The 20,379-nt window shown below is 33.8% G+C and overlaps 1 protein-coding gene across 1 annotated transcript in view; it reads left to right on the top strand.

Annotated features, from left to right (window-relative positions):
• The window catches only part of LOC110257266 (uncharacterized), an 826,705-nt gene that overhangs the window by 356,866 nt on the left and 449,460 nt on the right, over positions 1-20,379 (top strand). The window contains exon 3 of the mRNA XM_085002418.1: positions 10,979-11,053. Coding sequence (XP_084858544.1) covers positions 10,979-11,053 — 75 coding nt within the window. The remainder of the gene's footprint in view (positions 1-10,978; positions 11,054-20,379) is intronic.

Genomic DNA, 20,379 nt, shown 5'->3' with positions numbered 1-20,379 from the left:
TATCTGAAAGAGAAATCAAGAAAATTATTCTGTTTATAATAGCATCCAGAACAGAAAAATATTTAAGAATAAATTTAACCAATGAAATGAAAGATCTCTATACTGAAAATTGTAAAGTATTGATGAAATAAATTTAAGAAGACACAAATAAATAAATATTCCATGTTCACAGATTAGAAGAATTGTTAAAATGTCCAAATGATCCAAAGTAATTGATAGATTCAACACAATCCCTCTAATAATTCCAAAGACATTGTTCACAGAAATAAAAATAATTTTAAAATTTGTATGCATGTATAAAAGATCCTGAATACTTAAAGCAATCTTATGCAACAATAACAAAGTCAGAGGGATCACAGTTCCTGATTTTAAAACATATTAGAAAGCTATAATAATCAAAACTATGTTGAGCTGGCACAGAAGCAGACATACTAGACTGATGAATAGAGGAGAAAACCCAGAAATAAACCCCCACTTATACAGTCAACTAATCTTCAACAAAGGTGCCAAGAATACCCCATGAAAAAAAGGGTGGTCTCTTCAAGAAAAAGTGTTGAGGAAACTGGATATCCACATACAAAGGAAAGGAATTGGACTCATACCGTACACACAAATCAAATGAAAATGGATAAAGTCTTAAAGACAATAGCCGAAATCATAAATGTCTAGAATAAAATATAAAGCTGCTTAGCATTTATTTTTTGCAATTATTTTTTTGCTATAACAATGAGCACAGGCAACAACAAAAATATAAGAACATCAGAGTAAATAATTCTGTACAGTGAAAAGGAACCATCAGCAAAATGCAAAGGCAACACTACAAATTGGGAAAAATATTCATAAACCTATCTAATAAAGGGTTAATATCCAAAGTATATTATTAATGAAATTCAAAAGCAAAAACAAAAAAATTAACCCAGTTAGAAAATGGGCAAAGTACCTGAATAGACATTTTTCTGAAGAAGACTTAAAATAATAAACGGGTTATGCAAATATGCTCCACATTACTAACAATCAGGGAACTGCAAATCAAAGCTACAATAAGATATTACCTCATGCCTATTAGGTTGGCTATTATCAAAAAATCAAAAGATAACAAGTGTGGCAAGGAAGTAGAGTAAAAAGAACACTTGTACACTGATGATGGAAATGTAAATTGGTACAGTCGTTACGGAAAATTGTATGGAGATGTCTTCCAAATTGAATATAGAATTAGCATATGATGCAATAATATATATATATAAAGGAAATAAAACAACTTGCTTGAAGAGATATCTACACTTTCATTTCATTGTAGTATTATTCACAGTAGCAAAGATTCATTGAAATCAACCTAATTGTATATTGATAGATGAATGTATAAAAATGTTGCATGTATTTTGTAGGGGAGGCTAAATTCTAACTCTCCACTCTAAGGTTTTTAGGATGGGCCTAAAAATTCAACTGTTATGTGAGAGTTTGACAGGAAAAAAATCAGACAAATTTACTTGTTTTATGTGACATAGAAAGCCTCATAAAGAAATTAAGACCCAAAGAAGTGGTAAAAATCTAAATGCTTTTCTACTAGCTTGAACAAAAAGAGACACCTCTGAGAAAATAACTGAAGTATGTGAGAAGGCTAAAGGAAGATAAGAGTTATTTTAACAAAGTCCATTTGTACAGAATTCTCTTGGTCATAACATCCTGTCCTTGATAACATGAATATTATTTTCCTTCTAGTATAGAAAAAAATATATTTCATATGAGGATTTTATCTCCTGCTTTCAGGAAGATGAGGGGGGAGTTTCAGAGTGCCCTTCTAATATCTGCTTTTTTATGTCTTTAGCTCAAAATTATTTTTATGTTAAATAGGCATATTTTTTGTGATATATTCTGGTTTCCTTCAATATACAATAGAATATTATTCAACCTTTAAAAAGAAGGAAATTCTGCCATTTGCAACAGCAAGGATGAACCTTGATGATATTATACTAGGTTAATAAACTAAACACAGATAAATACTGGATTATCTCATTTACATGGAAAATATTAAAAAATAAAAATCGTGGAAACAGTAGAATGCTGGTTACCAGTTACTGAAGGTACAGGGGAAATATGGACATATTGGTCAAAGGGTACAAATTTTCAGCTATAAAATTAATAAATTCTGACAACTAATTTACAGCATGGTGTCTATAGTTGTACTAGAAATTTGCTAAAGAGTAAATCTTAAATGTTCTCACACAGAAGCAACTGTAAGATGATCGATGTATTGATAAGCTTGATTGTGGTAATCATTTCACAATATACTTAAAACACTTGTTGTAGACATTAAATATACACAATTTTCATGTCAACTTTACCTCCATAAACCTGGGAAAAAAAGAGAAAAGAGCACCTATATTGAAAATGAAGAATTAAATTATCTTTACTCAAAGATGACATTAATTTTATGCAGAAAATCCATTTGAACCTGTAAATAAACTATTAAAAAGAAAACAGTTCAAATTTAAAGGATACAAGACACATTATATATGATTTTTATAAAGTTTCAAAACAAAGACAATTCAGAGAAAGGATAGTTTTTTACAGCAAATAGTTTTTAGAGCAAATGGGTATTAACAGGCAAATAACATAAAAAAAAACTTTGTTCCATATCACATACAACAAACACAAGTTAGTCATACACTTAAATATGAAACCTAAAACTATACTACTTCCAGAATAACACAGAGAAGGAAACCTTTGTATTCTAATTAGGAAGGAGACTTTTATATATAAGGCCAAAAGCACAATCCATAAAAGAAAAATAAATTCTAAACTGGACTTCATTAGATTCTGAATAAACATCCGCTTTTCAGAAAAGCCCAACCCCAACAAATGAAACACTGTCAAAAAATGGAAAACAAGCTACAATATTGCAGAAATATTTGCTTTTAAGGTTATTGCTTCAATGTTATCTTCCTATACTTCTGATCATTTCATGTTTTTTCCTATCATACTGTTTATTCCCAATTCTTCTCTTGTGCTTCTCTAATATACATTTTTTAAAAATATCCTTTTCCATTTTATATATTGTGTGCCCATTAACATATATATATAATTATATTTGATGCATGTCTTTTTAATCATATAAAGAAAAAAATGAGGAATGATAAAACCAAAATACAACAATATTGGAATTTTTATTTGCTTATGTGGTTACTATTATTAGTGTTATTTTCTTCGTATGGATTTGAGGTAGTATGCAGTATCATTTCATTTTTGCCTGAAGAACTCCTTTTTTTTCTGGGACAGGCCTACTAACAAAGAATTCTTTTAGCTTTTGTTTTTCTAGGAATATCCTAATTTCTCCTTTATTTTTCAAGGATACTTTGCCAGATAAATAATTCTCATTATTTTTTTGCCAGATAAATAATTCTCAGTATTTTTTTTTCAGCACTTGAAATAGGTCATCCCACTATGTTTGGCCTCTACAGTTTATGATAAAATCTTAGCTCATATCTTATTGAGCAGCCCTTGCATTATGTGATGAGTCTCTTCTCTTTTGCTTCTTTCAAGACTCTCAGTCTTTGGCATTTAACAATTTAATTAAAAGATGTCTCACTGTGAATCATTTTGTATTTGTACATTTTGAAGTGTATTGAACATTTGGATGTATAGATCCATTTCTCTTGCCATTGTTTATGCAAATATTCTTTCTGACCCTTTCTCTCCTCTCCTCTGGGACTCCCATTTTGCATATGTCGGTATGTTTCATATTGTCTCACAGTTTTCTGAGGCTCTGTTCATTTTTTTTTCAGTCATTTTACTTTATATTCCTCAGATTGGATCATTTAAATTTAAATTAACCTATCTTTAATCTCTTGGATATTTTCTTCTACCTGTTCGATATACTATTGAAAACCTCTATTGAATTTTTCATTTTAGTTATACTTTTCAACTCCAGATTCTTTTTATTTTTAATAATTTCTATATATTATTTGTTGATATTCTTTATTTGTTGAAATATTTTTCTCCTGACTTCCTTTAGCTCTTTGAAAATTTTCTAACACAGTTGGATTTGAAGTATTTTTTTTAATTTTAATTTTATTAGAGTATAGTTGATTGACAGTATTGTGTAAATTTCTACGCTACAGCATAGTGATTCAGTCATATATATATGTGACTGAATATATATACACTTTTTTTTCTCATATTCCATCACTGTTTATCTCAAGGGACTGGTTATATTTCCCTGCTATACAGTAGGACTTCGTTTTTCATTGATTCTAAATGTAACGGTTTGCACCTACCAACCCCAAACTCCCCATCCATCCCACTTCCACCGCCTCCCCATTGGCAGCCACAAGTCTGTTCTCTATGTCCCTGAGTCTGTTTCTGTTCTGTATATAGGTTCACTTATGCCGTATTTTCCACATATAAATGATATCATATGGTATTTGCCTTTCTCTTTCTAACTTCCTAGTTAGTTCAAGAATCTCTAGCTGCATCCATGTTGCTGCAAATGACATTATTTCATTCTTTGTAAGTCAAATGTCTATAATTCCTCAGGGACAGTTGCTGTTAATTTATTTGGTGGATGAATCTATTTTCTTGTTTCTCTACATGCTTTGCTTTATAAATTTTATGGAAAACTGGACATTATGAATATTATAATGTAAATCTGGAAACCAGATGTTCTCCTTTTTCTTGGGCTTTTTTTTTTGGGGGGTAGTTTCATGTGTGTTGTAGTAGTTTGTTAATTTAGAGAGTTTTCTAAAGTCTGTATTTTTTTGTCCTATGGTTACACAGAAGTCTTTCTTTAGTTTGTGTGAAAGCAAAAGAAAGGCAAGGGGAAGGAAGGAAAGGGAAGGAAAAAGAAGGGAAAAGAAGGGAAGGAAGGAAGCTTATGGCAATGCCAGATCTCTAACCTACTAAGTGAGACCAGGAATGGAACTACTATCTCACGGATACTAGTCAGATTCTTAAACTGCTGAGTCACCATGGGAACTCCTAGCCTTATCTCTTTGGATCATTTTATTAGGGAACTCCTGAGGTATTATTTCTTTCATCATTGGCTGGTCTGTCCATAAGAATAAAATTTTCTTTCTTTTTTTGGTTTTTAAGGCCTCACCCACAGCATAGGGAAGTTCCCAGGCTAGGGGTTGAACTGGAGCTACAGCTGCTCGCCTATACCACAGCCATAGCAATGCCAGATACACCACAGCCACAGCAATGCCAGATCCAAGTGTCATCTGCAACCTACACCACAGCTTACAGAAAAACTGGATCCTTAAACCACTGAATGAGGCCAGGGATTGAACCCACAACCTCATGGTTCCTAGTCGGATTCATTTCTTCTGTGCCACTCGGGAACTCCAGAATAAAATTGTCCAGTCATCTCAGATGGCAGGCTTGGCTATTATCATTTGGAGAGACATGTAAAAGAAAGGTGTTGAAGTATTTCAACATTCATTAAGCAGATGTTTACTAAATCCTCTTGCACCTGAAATGTACATGGGGCTTCTCATTATGGAACCCTCTCTTTTTTCTTGGTGGGACATTGAGTGCTTCAGTTACCTAGCTTCAAAGAGTCAAGAGAATGGCTATATTGATAATGGGCCGAATATCTACTTTTCTTTTACTTATTAATCCATTGTTTTATATAAATCTATCAAGTTAACTTATAGGGAAGAAAACATTGAAAAGCAATGGACTGTTTGATTGCTGGGTTATATCATTATTGAGCTCATTAATTTATAAAATTATTTGAAGTCCTGCTTCATGGTCAAAAGGTTATTTTTATTTCACTATTAATCTTATGTAATTTTTAAATGCCTTTAAAGATAAGCATTTTTTGCATGGCTTCTTCTAAAAAACTTTTTTTTTCTTTTAAAGTTTAGTTTATTTAAATATATTTGAAATATCAATGAAGTAGAAAATTTGGGTGACTCATTCAAGCAAAAAATAATTGAATGCTTGACTTGTTACTTTTGATGACAAATATGAAAACTAATTAAATTAAACGTGTGTTGGCAAAATGAACAAAAAGTAAAACATCAAAAAGGAAGACTAAGATCAAAGGAATTGAGAATTGGCTATACAGATGTAAATTAAATCAATGAATTCCACAATCTAACTAGAAATGATGATTACCTTAAAAATAGAGCTGTACTGTAGAAAGGTAGAGGAAGGATGGTTAAAAATGTAATTATTTGTGTCTCATAGTGAACCAAACACATATTAGGGACTTAGGTAAGACTTTTCAATGTCACCTCTCAAGGTTGCTTAGGAACAGTCTCAATGATTCCTCCTCTGTACTCTGCTTGTTAAGTCTTACATTTGTCCAAGATCTTCACCAGTCTTGGTGCTACAGTTTGCTTTCTTTTTCCTCCTGCTAACTTAGTATTCAGTTTTGTTTTGATGAGAGTGATAACCAAGAACCTAAGATAAAAATGTGTTTTAAGAGGCCAGGATCAAGACTGAAATTTTGAAGTCTGATAGCCAAAACTTGCCAAGGTGGTTTTCTCCTTTCAACCCAATTTTAAGTCTGAATTTCATAATTGATATGATGAGTTTAAGAATCATCTAGGTGAGCATCAGTATCTAAACGATGAAATATTGGAAGTGGGAGGAAAGAGACATTTGTATGGAAAGACATTGGCAGTTATAAATTCTGAGTCACAACCATTGTAAGGAAATGTCAGAATCAGGTTTTCTACAAGGTCTATCCAGATAAATAAAGGATTAGCTGGCACCTGAAAAGAAAAGAACATCTTCATTTTTTTCCTTACTGAATGTTAAGATTTTGATCCTAAAGCACATTTGAAATCAGGCCATCATTTTTTCAACTTAATACACCAGCAAAGAGTTCTTGTAATTGAATCTAGATATTATAGCCAAGAGGATGTTGACACAAAAGTTTTATTGCCTCTGACCCCCTCTTATTTTTTACATAGTACTAATTTTTAATGTTTTTATTTGGAATTTTTTGATCCAGAAATTACTGAAACACAACTAAAAAGAAAATATTTCATAGCATGGTAAGGATACTGATACATGAGGGACAGCTTTATCTCTGTGTGTGCCTCTGTACAGACCTCCAAATGCCCATGTAGGTACATGGGATATAGTCAGGGCACTAAGAGCTTAGGCTCTAAAGTCAGACATGTGTAGCTTAATTCTTATGTCCTAATACTTAATGTGTGAACTTACCAAAGTTAATTTTCTCCATAGCTCAAATTCCTGATTTGTTAAATGAGTCAAAAAATACCATGTACTTCAAAAATTTCAGTCCTATATTAAGGTAGAAAATGACAACTTTTTAGTCAAAATTCACGAGCAATTTTTCAGTGTGATATATTTCAAAAGTCTAGCCATTGCTAAGCTCTTCCTGGTATTACTAATACTGGAAAATTAATGCTATTACTTATTATTTATATTATTATGGTTGCTACTTTTCTATAAAATGAGTAAAACAGGACTGCCTTATTAAGAATCCACATTAAAAAGGATCCACTTTGGGAGTTCCCACTGTGGCTCAGCAGGTTAAGAACCTGACTAGTATCCATGAGGATGAGGGTTTGATCCCTGGCCTCGCCCAGTGGGTTAAGGATCCAGCATTGCCACAAGCTGTAGCTGTAGGTCACACATGTGGCTCAGATATGCTGTTTCCAGCAGCTCTGGCATAGGCTGGCAGCTGCAGCTCCAGTTTAGGCCCTAGCCTGGGCCCCTCCATATGAAGCAGGTGCAGCCATAAACAGGAAAAAAAAAAAAAAAGGAGGAGCCACTCCAAAATTCTCCTGAAGATGTGCTTAAAGAGGGAATTATAATTGCATTACACATATAAATGCCTACTAAATCGTTTTTGCTCATCCATCATGCCAAAGTCCTTAAAAATCTACAAAAATATCTTTTCTCTCTCTTTGTCCCAGAACAATCTATACAATTTAGCTGCCATCTTCTTGTCTATTTTTCTGTCCCAAAATTTGCTTCAACAATACTTTGTTTAAGATGATCACATGATCCTTATGAAAGCAACTGTTCTGTCATTTTCCTTTCTTTAATATCCTTGTCAGTGTTTAGCACAAAGCTTATTCTGTCTCCATAAATGAGTTGTTAAGTATTTCCACTTTACTATCTGGAAGTGTTTGTTTTTAACTGATTTCTTGCTGTGATATTTGAAACTTTTCACTGGGTTAGTCACTTATGCAGAAAGTCTCTGATGACATATTCAGAAATTTAATTTAAAATAACAGTAATTTTAATTTTATTCAGCTTTTTGATATTTATTGCCCTTTGGTAGGTTATATGTGTGTTTGTAGAAAGCCATTTCCTCAAATTTTTCAAATTTTATCATAAAATTATTATCATTTTTTTTAGGACTGGATCCCTTTTTTTGTTTTTCTTTTTTTATCTTTTATTTATATGTATATATTTTTCTGCTGTACAGTATGGTGACCCAGTTACACATACATGTATACATTCTTTTTTCTCACATTACATGTTCCATCATAAATGACTAGACAGAGTTCCCAGCGCTACACAGCAGGATTCCATTGCTAATCCCATCGCTAATCCTTTTTTGATCTTTTAATGTTGACACATTCTACAGTAATGCATCTTTTTTCACCTTTTTGTGTGATTAATGAGCCTCTTCTATGGATCATGTATTACAGATTTTGTTTTTATTTTTGTTACAGGCTCAGCCTCTTGATGAGATTACTTAGGCTGTGTACATTTAATTACATAAAATATATTTTAGAAAGTTTAGAAAAGCAGCATTTTGGTAGAATTCTGAGGAGGAAATATATTTTGGGAAGAAAATAATTCTGTTTGGGAAAAGCAAAATAAATTAAGATGACTTAATTCTGCTAGAATGAAACAGAGGCAATCTTTAAAGAAAAAGGAAGTTAGAAAAAAGACATCTATATTTTTTCTCAAGTATTTCTTTTAGAAGCTTCTAGAGCAAAGAAATATAAATAATTTGAGCTCCAATGCTTCTGGGAATGACATGGCTCCTCTGTTTAAAATATTTCTTCCTTCCGTCCTTTTTTTTTTTTTTTTTTTTTTTTGCTTTTTAGGACTTCACCCATGGCCTATGGAGGTTCCCAGGCTAAGGGGTAGAATCAGAGCTGCAACTGCCAGTCTACAAAGTGGGATCTGAGCCATGTTTGTGACCTACACCATAGCTCATGGCAATGCCGGATCCTTAACCCACTGAGAGAGGCCAGAGATCAAACCTGCATCCTGTGGATACGAGTTGGGTTTGTTACCACTGAGCCACAACAGAAACTCCTCTTCTTTCTTTTTAATAGATGTTCAGCATGACCTTCAAGGTAGCTTTCCCTTTGGAACACTGGAAGTCTAATCATTTTAAACTAAGATGCATTCCTTATCAAAAATAGTAGTATCTCGTCTGTGTTAGCACACCAGAGCTTTAATGCAAGGCCATGTTAACTCATGAATAAATCCCCTCACTAATCAACTTGTACTATCCTTTTTTTCACCTTCAACACTCTACTCCACAATAGTCACCAACAGATACATTATGAGTTTTTATTTTCCATATTTAAATACAAACATTCTTTGAAATTCAGAGAAAGAATCTGTGGCTATGTTGACCCTATCTTTTGCTTCCACATTGAAAGCTTATGGTTGAGCTTCTTGGTTCTTTTCAGTGTTTTAGTGGCGTCATAGGAATTAACAATCTCATTTGTAGAAAACTGTCAGTATTCTTTGCTCGATACTTTTAAATTACAAATTACTATTTTGTGATATATTTTTCATGTCCCTGAAAATCAAAGTTGAGCCTTAAGTAAACTTACTAATAGCTCAAGGCAATCTTCTAGAATGCCAAGTAATTCCATTGTATGTAATAAAATATCACTTATCCTAAATCTATCTACATGTTTTTCATTTATTTTACATAACTATTTGAGCCTTGATTTTCTTCTTGTTTTAAATCTGGCGGTTTACTTACTATAATCTGGTGAGAGTGAGAAATTTATATTGTTAAAGCTTTTCTTTGTGTGCAACCATACCCTTTCTCCCCCTTTTTAGAACCAGAATGCTAGTGGGGCTTTTGTAACCCGTCTGTGTTGTTCACTTTTAGAACTACTATATCATTTCCACTCAACCTATAGGCAGCATTTCAGTGCTTTATAATGAGGCATAGTTTTATTGAACTGACTCAGAATTACAGCAGAAACAGCAAGAGCTTTGTCTGCCTCTTTTTCTCTATAAGAAAAAAAAACCCTGCATTTTAGCATCTGCTATTATTTTCCTCAAATCTATCACAAAAATGAAAATCCATCATCTCATTCTTCCATAAATGGTTCAGCATCAAGTATATTTTAATATATATACACTATTTTAGACTTTTAACAAATTTAATTCAAAAGTGATTATGAATTTCTACTCTAAGATAAAATTTAGCTGCCATGTGATTGTTCTATTGAATAAGAACAAAAATTGTCTTTGGTGTTCTGATCTATTTTGTATTTGAAAATTCCTAAGTCAGGTAAACCTTAATTAATTTTTATGTTCAATAAAAACACATTTTTATTAAAGTACATCCCATTTCTTTATAGCCTTCTCTTTTTGACACTCTTCCCTATGCTCATGTTCAAGGCTTAGCCAGAGATCTCTGATTATAAACCTTGAACTAAGTCAAAAAATTTGTGGGGTCTTTATAGAAAGGTTTTGATAAGAGGAAATTGGGGACTTGGAGTAGTACCCCCACCACCTTAAATGAAACCTGAACCTGTCATTGGAGTTCTGGAAAGTGTTATTAATTAGTTTTCTAATAGCCATTGCTCCCAACTCTTCCCTTGCTACAGAACCTCAATAGTTATAGAAATGAAATGTATTTAACCATAGAAGATTCATGACTTGGTCTGCTCAATGAAAGTTAATCTCATTTTAGTTTCTACATTTCTCAGTCTCATTTGCAGCAGGTGTTCTGAAAAACAATTACTCATAGAGATACATGTTGTTTGTTTTGTTTTGTTCCTAGTGGTGTTCCTGCCTGTGTTTCAGTGTTCTCAGCAGTCTTCATTCCTGGCCTCCTAATCACTGGATCACACCTCAGGTTAGTCTTCCTAAACTCACGGGGTAACAGTAGTATTCTCATATTCCTGATGTCATTCCCAGTTTCCTGATGGTGACCACATGGTAGTACTGGTATGTAAATTCACCTCAGTAGGTCTAGGAATCATGGAGGGTCCAGATTAGAACTCACTCCTCTAGTTCTTTCAGTGAATTTACAGGCATCCAATTCCTGTATTAAATCTTGTTCTGCTTAAAATACCTAAAAAGGCTTGTGTTTCCTAACTGAATTAGATTGTTACAGACATGCCCTTGTTTTGCAGATATGGTTGGCCATGTGATATAGTAGTTGACAAGGTTATTGTAAATTTGTTGGATACTTCTGGTAAATATTGTTTTATAATTAAAGATATAGATAAATGAAAAGAAATAGTTGGGCCATCCTACTTCCACCCTTCCTTCTCCTCCTCTTTCTCTCTTTGGTCTTTCTTATGAGTCTTAGTGTTATAGCAGCTATTGTGTAACCATGTAGTTACTAGACAGGTGAGGACTAAATGCTGGTATGTGAGAGGCAGTAGAGGGTGGGAAAAGTGCCTCCTTGATGCTATCACTGGGTGGCTAAAGATCTGGATTGACTACTAGATTTGGACATTGTTGTTTCCTGTTACATGCTACAAAAAATAATTTCTAAGTGATAAGATTGAATTACCTACTGGCTGCTTTATAGTGATATATCAAAAGTAAAGGAAGTCTGAAATTCTCTAAGGAAGCAGATGCTGTCAGTTCCCAGCCCATGCCCCTCAGATTTTACTTTTGTAGTGTGTTCTGGCCAAACTTACATAGCAAAGATTAGTATCTCTCTGCTTTAGGACTTTTCTCATAATTTTGGAAGGCTTCCTTCCCACTCCTAGAGCAAGGGAGAGGTGCCAAGGAACCAATGTCTCCTGAGAGTCTCCCAAACCAGTGACTCTCAGAAGTTGCTGTATAAATACACCAACTTCCTGGTCCCTTGGGCAGAAAAATTCAAAGGCAAGTGTTTTATACAGTTCCCAGGCTTGCTCACCATATTAGCATTCTTAACATTAATCCTTTATATAGGGTGTCTCTTTTCTCTGTACTTTCTAAATTAAAAAATTACATGTTATTTCTTGTCTTGACATATACTTTTGAGGGAATCTAAGCTAAAATACCCAATTTGAAATCAAATTAAATATGTCAGGCCCCAATCAGATGAAAGAGGCTCTTCTGGCTCAGTCAGAGGTCAGTACACAGAGTCCTGTGGAAGCCACCTGAGATTTAATCTCTGACTACAACTTTCCAAGGACTCAGTCCATTTTATTTTGATATATTATTTTAATTATGACTGCATATTGACAACCCTCATCAAATAAATCCTGATGGTGACCTTCATACCAGTTTTATCAATAGTTGCCAACAATACAATTGGTGATTCACCTAATGGCTGGATTCTGCTACTACATTCCAAAGACAAGTTAATTCAATTAAAACACTATTTTCCCATTTGTTAAATGCTGTTATCTGAAAATGGCATTTTCTGTTCTCCATAATCAATCAGCTCTTTTTTTGATGAGCTCAACCCACTTGACTTTTCCTGTCTATATGTGCAGGTAAGATTCATAGAATTTATTATGGAATTAAAAGAAAAAATTTGTGTCAACATAAAAATGCTTCCCCTCTTTGCTAAAGCACTTGAAATTCTCTACCTGAGAAAATTTTCTTAAGGTAATGGGCCATTGTAACTGAATTAAAGCATTTTATTACCAAGGAAGAACAAACCTGAGTTAGCCAATGCATAATTGAGAGTGTGTTCCTTTAAAATACTGCCACTTGTCACCTATCACATAGAAATGACCCTGTTGAGGTTATACTTTCCTGAGATGGAGGAAAAAGGAAAGGGCTGGTGAATGATATGCCCCTCAGGAGTATTATTATGTAATCATAGAGGACCTTGGAGAGAACATTGGAGCCTGGATGTCTGAGCAGAAAAAGATAATGAAATGGGAGTCAAGCTAAAAGTAGTATCTACTGAACAGCTCTACCAAAGGCCTACCTATGTACTAGATCATATGATTTTTTTAAGATAAGAAAAAGAATATTAAGCTAACCTTTGTCTTAATCCCCTTTTCCCCTTCAGAGCACACTGAATTATGGGATATGTACAAAACATTTTGATTTTACAAGAAAAGTTGCATTTTTGACAGAAAGGCCTCGGGTGAAAAGCACATTTAAAAATCCAATTTTAATGGGGAAAATGCAGGAAACTTATTTTATATTAGTGGAAACTGTTTCCCATACAACTGAGTTCCATTGCATGAATCTTTTATCAAAGCAAGGCCAAGGAAACGTGTTGACTTATAACAGCTTTCTTTCTCAAAAAATTCATTTTCACAAGTTTTACATCATGACAAACTTGACTGGTTTTCTACAAGGAAAATTTACAAGGAGCTCACCTTGGGTTATAGGGAGAAAGGGATTATATGTTTTGAGAAGTAATTTTCCTGTCAGAAATCTTTCAAGTAATCGTTCAGTGAGTAGTGTCAAGAATGTGTCCTAAACAACTTATTTCAAGAAGGGTTATCAACAAAAGAGTTTAAAAAATTGCAAGCTTATTCAGGATAAAGGACTTAACTTACTCATGTGAAGATCCCCTCTACCCATGGCAATGTTTTGTAATCATTAGATTGTCAATAAATATTTATTGAGTAAATGAGTGTAGGTAAATTTTGACTTTTGCCCTCAAAGAATTTATAATCTAGGTGATTTAGGAAGGCATACTGCTATAAATTGGCCAAAACCACTATGTGTACACAGAATCGGTGGGCTCTTTGGGGTAGCTGTTTATCGCTATCAAGAGATCAAAATAAATAAAGAACATTCCCAGTTTATAAAGAAAGCATGCCTCAGGACAAATTTGACCACCAACATCAATATGTATTATCAATCAAGCATATTGTCTGTTTTAAAATTTTTCATGGTATATACCTATATCTGTTTATCTATATCTGTATCACTTGTATGAAAGATTCTCTTGCCAAATGTGGCCATATTCCATTATTAGATCTGGAGAAAACTATTAAGTCAGGCCATAAATAAAACTTTAAATCAGTAATGTAAAAGAAGTATTTGAGAATCAAGCCTAGGCACCCATGAAGTTATCTACAAAACATAAACAGACTTACAGTCATAGAGAACAGACTTGTGGTTGCCAAGAGGAGGTGGGGAGGAAGTGAGATGGCTGGGGAGTTTGGGGTTGGTAGGTGGAAACTATTGCGTTTAGAATGGAAAAGCAATGAGGTCCTACTGTACAGCACAGGGAACTATATCCGGTCCCTTGGGATAGAGCATGATGGAAGACAGTATGAAAAAAAGAATGTATATACATATATGACTGTGTCACTATTATGTATAGCAAAAATTGACACATCACTGTAAATAAAATAGACTTTAATTGAAAAACAATAATCAAGCCTACAATGTCATACTCAAAGGCATAGATGAAAGGTACACAGGTTGCTATATTCTTGTCCCTGTTAATGCAAGTTCTGGGATTATCTCTAAAATATTTTAGACAATCCGCATATCTTGAAAGTTACCGGTGAGATCCCCACTATATTAATTCACAGAGTTTTTTCAACATAATCATAACTGTAACATAGGATACTAATCAGCAATCTTCTTAGATGATGATCAGGAAGAGTGAGAGCTAAAATATCTATAAAGGCTGCCTTAGGAAGGTAGCTAAATTCATCCTCTACCAAATTCCTTAAAAGAACAAATAAATGCTCCAAAAGTACAGCTTTCACATACACATATAATTATGGATTGTTTATACTTAATTTCTTCAAATAAATACAGAATAACATCATATATAACAAATAGAGAATGGTAAATATAACTATCACATAATGAATGCCTCGTGTGTTGATGAATGATTCTAAATACTTCACATGTCACCTCAAAAATCTCACAGCAACACTGCTGTTTCATTTTCTAAAAGAGGAAACTGAGGCCCTGAGAAGTTAGACTGCATACAAAGGTAAGAAGCTGGCAAATGGTAGTTTGAGATTTAAATATGGGCAGTCAGCCCTCACACTCTTAGCCATGATGCAGCACTGACTCTAAAAGAACTGAATACAGAATAAAAGAACTAAGGACTAAATTGTGCATGTGCCTGGGAAGATGAGAAGACCCAACCCAGTCATATATGAGGAAGACTGGACAGGAATATTCCCTCTCCTGGATTCAACTTCTACTCAATAGGGGAATACAGTCAGTGACAGGTGAACTGAGATTACCTATACAGTAAGTCCTCTGTCAGATACCAGACTCCTTCCTACACCGCTTATCCAAATACCCAATAGAAAAATTTAGCACATTATCAGGCTTGTCCTATAATCCAAGCTTCCTGAGTCCTACACAATTTATATGATATATAGCCAAATATGGTCAAAATGGATGCATATTAGAATGGTGAGCTGCATGGGACATGGATAGTTTGGGTGATGGTGGAATCTGATTGGGGTGGATCAGTATGTTATATCAGAAAAATGTAAGCTAAAGATAATTACTTCCTTGGAACAGCAAATTTAGCTTTGTTCTGCCCGAGAGTCAACGCAAAACAGAATTCTGCTTGTTTATTAATAGGAATCATTCAAGCCTACTGTTAAAATTGAATTTACTGTAGTACCAATCAGTAATTGAGATTTGTTTACTGAATTCTTCTGAAAGAGATATGAAATAAAACAATACAAATTATTATTACAAAAGAAGTAGTCACAATGATCCCAGGTCTGATTTTATATTTTCTATCTCTCTATTTTGTGGGGAAGTATGGATTCTTGATTAAGGCACAGACTGATCTTACTCCTAGAGTGTAGCTTTAGGTAACTGTAGTGTCTGCTCCACAGCCTCCACTGCATTGCTTACATAATACTGTAGTGAACTCTAGCCATCGTTTGTTTATCATCTGAGAAACACTAAAATATGAGCTCCTGAGATCGGGGCCTGGGTCTGTCTTGTTTATCTGTGTGTCTCAGCACAAGGAGTTCAACAAATTTTGTGGTATTTGAAAAAATAATTTTTCGTGTTATATAAAATGCATTTTAAAGCTCGGTTTTTCTGGCATACTTTGTAGATCCTTTTAGCCCTGAAGTAATAGAGGGGAACTTTCAGAAATCTGGAAGATCGTCATACATACATGAGAGAACTAAGGCCTAGAAAGTTAACTGGCTTGTCAAATGTGAAAGTTTCCAGAAAATATCAAAAAAGTTTTGAATGATCTTATAATCTGTTTTGATAGTAAATGGAGTAGAAAAAAACGCTTATTTTAGCTGACTGAGGAAACAGTGAAATCCTTTGTTAAAGCATATCAGATAGTGTTACTATGTCATTATTGGTATAAAAGCGTGGCAAGGGGCCTTATTTTTCCAGCATTTAAAAAATATTAGACCCCATCTCTTTTAAAGCTTTTTTTTTTTTTTTTTTTTTTTTGTCTTTTCTAGGGCTGCACCTGCATCATGTGGAGGTTCCCAGGCTAGGGGTCTAATCTGAGCTGTAGCCGCAGGCCTACACCAGAACCACAGCAACACCAGATATGAGCCGCATCTGTAACCCACACCACAGCTCACAGCAACATTGGATTCTTAACCCACTGAGCGAGGCCAGGGATCGAACCCACAACCTCATGGTTCATAGTCGGATTCATTAACCACTGATCCACGATGGAAACTCCATCTTTTAAAACTTTTAGATTTAATTCACTGCCTTCAGAGTAGAACAGTTTACTACAACAAAAGGTCAATTATGATGCTATTAACCTTTTAATACTGATCCTAATATTATTGAGTAGTTAATTGAGGGGGATAAAAAAAAAAAAACCTCATTTTGCTCTTCTATCCTTAGAGACAGAAGTAAATAGACAATATTAAATTTATGATGGAAGCTTTTCCACCTGTAGGGGAAAAAATGGATTTTGACTAAGAATATTATAATATTAAAAAAATGCATGTGTGCATTTTTTAACTAAAAAGAATTTCAATTAATATCATACTTATTTCTCTGTTGTTCTTTATTATATATCCAACCAGGTACAGTGTCTTGTAGCCAATAATTATGCAATAACTTTGTTAAAATTGTACTTTGCTTGTGTATGGTACTTCTATAAGCTTTGACTGACATGAAAATTTTATTAAAAAGGAATAGAATCTTAACCGTAAGTTAGGAGAGTGGATACTTACTACATATATTGCAAGCAAATTATTAACATTCTTAAAATGATATTGTCCAATTAGATGAATAGCTAAAGATTTTTTTTAGCTTTTATTTGAAGTTTATTAGGCTGTTAATGTATTTTTAAGGTAATGCATATATTTTTTAGTTTTTTTATCATTTATATTTTTTTCTACTGTACAGCATGGTGACCCAGTTACACATACATGTATACATTCTTTTTTCTCACATTACATGTTCCATCATAAGTGACTAGACAGCGTTCCCTAAATGTACGATTCAAAATCTAGAAATATAAGTTAAATAGATGAAATATTAAAATAGGAAAATATATTAGTCTTGGCTATAAAGTTTATAAGAGTCATAAGCAATTCAAAATATGTTTTTTGGAAGGTAGTTGGAAGAAGGGTCAGTTGGAAGAGATAGGCATTACCAAGATTTTTTTAAAAATTTATTGAAGTATAGTTGATTTACAATGTTGTATTAATTTCTGCTGTACAGCAAAGTGGCTCAGTTTTATATATATATTTACATATATATCAGATAGGTGTTCTTTTTCATATTTTTCCATGGTGGTTTATCACAGGATATTAAATATATTTCCCTGGGCTCTACAGTAGGACCTTGTTGTACCAATTCCCTCTTGATCTGAGTGAAATGTGCTTCAGTCTTTATGAAGGCCTATTTGGTAATATGCATTAAGACTTTTTAAGTATATACATCCCTTGAGTCAGAAATTCTACTTAAGCGGTATATTCAAAGGAAATAATCAGCAATGTGAATAAAGACACATTTATTTATTCAGTAAATTGAATATAGAATCCCTGTTACATGGCAGATGCCATTTGCTTGAGATAAAAAATTTGCTAGTACTCTCTAAAATTTGTCAAGTTGGATGTCCAGAAAATTAACAGCCAAATACCATACAGTAAATTAGTGTCCCAAACCTAGCCCTGGGAGGATGAGAACATTTTTTTTAAGATGAAGTAACTTATGAAATAAAATGAGAAGGTTTAGATTAGGAGTAGGTTCCAAAACTTTGACAGCATATTACAGTTAATAAGAGAGCATTTTTCAAAAATAAAAGTCATTACCATACACTGTATGGTTCTATTTGTGTAACATTCTTGAATAAATCTACAGAGATGGACAACAGATTAGTAGCTGTCAGGTATTAGGGATGAGGGGAAGTAGATATCAAATAGTAGTTATAAAGGGGTAATGCAGTGGATCCCAGTGGCAACAGAACAGTTCTGCATCTTGATTGAAGTGGTGGTCATATGAATCAACACATGTGACACAACTGCATAGCACTGAGCGCACACACACACACACACACACACACACAAGTGCATATAAAGCTGGTGAAATTGTACCAGTGTCAGCTTCCTAGTTTGATGACATACTACAATGATGCAAGGTATCACCACTGGGGGAAACTGTGAAGAGTACGGGGGACTTCCCTGTATATATTCTTTGTTGAGGCTTCTTGTGAATTTATGATTATTTCAAAATGAGAAGTTAAAAATGCCATTTCCCATATTTTAGCCTAGGGTTTTCAGGGAGTGTATCAAACATAGGTGAGTTTCCCTTTTATTTTTTTACTAAGAGTTTTTTACATACTGTAAAGTTCACCCTTTGCAGTGTATGGTTCTATGAGTTGTGACAGGCACAGTTTCCCACTGTATGGCTGTATGACAGTTTATCTATTTATCACAGGACATATGCAACTACTGTGTGACCCAGAAACTGCATTCCTGTGCATTTATCCCAGAGAAATGAGAACATGCATTCACACAGAATATATGCATTGATGTTGACAGCATGTTTGTAATAGCTGATAACTAGAATCACCCCAAATATCCTTCAACAAGTGAATTATTTTAAAAACTCTGGTATGTACATACCATAGAATATAACCCAACAATAAAAATGCCTTTAGAGATGATAGAACACCAAAGTTGAGGATAGCATACATAGAAATGGTAAAAGAGACACAAGGAAATCTGGATAAGTTATGACTATAAAATAGCTATAAAATGCTATTTTAATCATGTTTAATGTATTTTTACTTAAAAAAGGATTAATAAGTTTAGGTATGCACAGACACCATTACTTTCATGTGGTAAGTTGTGGCCCAGTTTGGCATGTAGGTAACCGTAGTAAGTGTTGCCAAATTATGCTAAATGCTACTAAATTATGCTTCTTGTTTTTATTGCTTAGAAGCTATTCACAATCTAAATTCAGAAATAAAACTGATGCATCTAGAATAAATGGGAGAATTTTAAAATCTCATTTTTAAAAAGCAAATAGAAATATTTCCAATGCCTTCATTTAAGGCAGAAGCATTACCCCTACCAATATCTACCTTTCTTTGGAAAAAATGAATGGAGAAATTTTAAAACTGTAGTATTAAATAACCCACATATCAGCCCCTGTTTGCGTGTGTGTGTGTCTGTATTTAGATCAAATAAAAATTCTATCTTGAAAGCTATAATTTTACTGTGTATCTATTGCATAATCGACAGGGGAGGTTATTTATATACATTATGCCTAAACTAAATATCTACTTTCTGTGAAGTGTAACTCCCACAGAAGATAAGCACTTGTATCACTGTATCATCCCTGTTGCCCAATTTACAAACTAAGGACCCTTAAGTGCCTCTAATTATTTTCTGCACAATGTGGTGTAACTGTGCCACCTGCATTAGCGTTAATGAGTGCAGCACAGCTAACTCTTCACTTGGGAGACTGGCATGTGGCTCTCTTCTGGAAAATGACTCTACAACTAGAAAGTTAGACTTTATGAAATAGCTGACAGTAGGTAGTCCCTCCAGAAATCTCCATGCCCAAGTGGTTTCTCTGAAGAATTCTAAATATTGAAAAAATTGTTCAAGATAGAGCTATCCTATGCCTTCAAAACTACTTGATAAGGAAGCAAAAAAAAAGGAAAAACCTACAACCTCTGTTATCTAATTTAAGCCATGCTAGACAGAGTGTTGGAAAATAAGTAGAATGTTTGAAATCAAAAGTCGTTATGATAAGGGATGTTTTAACTCCCAGAGAAGGCATAGGGGAACATCTATTAACTGGAATTTAAAGAATTTCTATCTGCTGAAG

Source organism: Sus scrofa, chromosome 16 (genome assembly GCF_054392235.1).
Source record: "Sus scrofa isolate SSC_HxYL_T2T_F1_AM1 chromosome 16, Sscrofa_HxYL_maternal_Yorkshire_Landrace_v2.0, whole genome shotgun sequence".
Taxonomy (NCBI): Eukaryota; Metazoa; Chordata; class Mammalia; order Artiodactyla; family Suidae; genus Sus; species Sus scrofa.
This window is presented reverse-complemented; position numbering and strand designations above follow the sequence as displayed.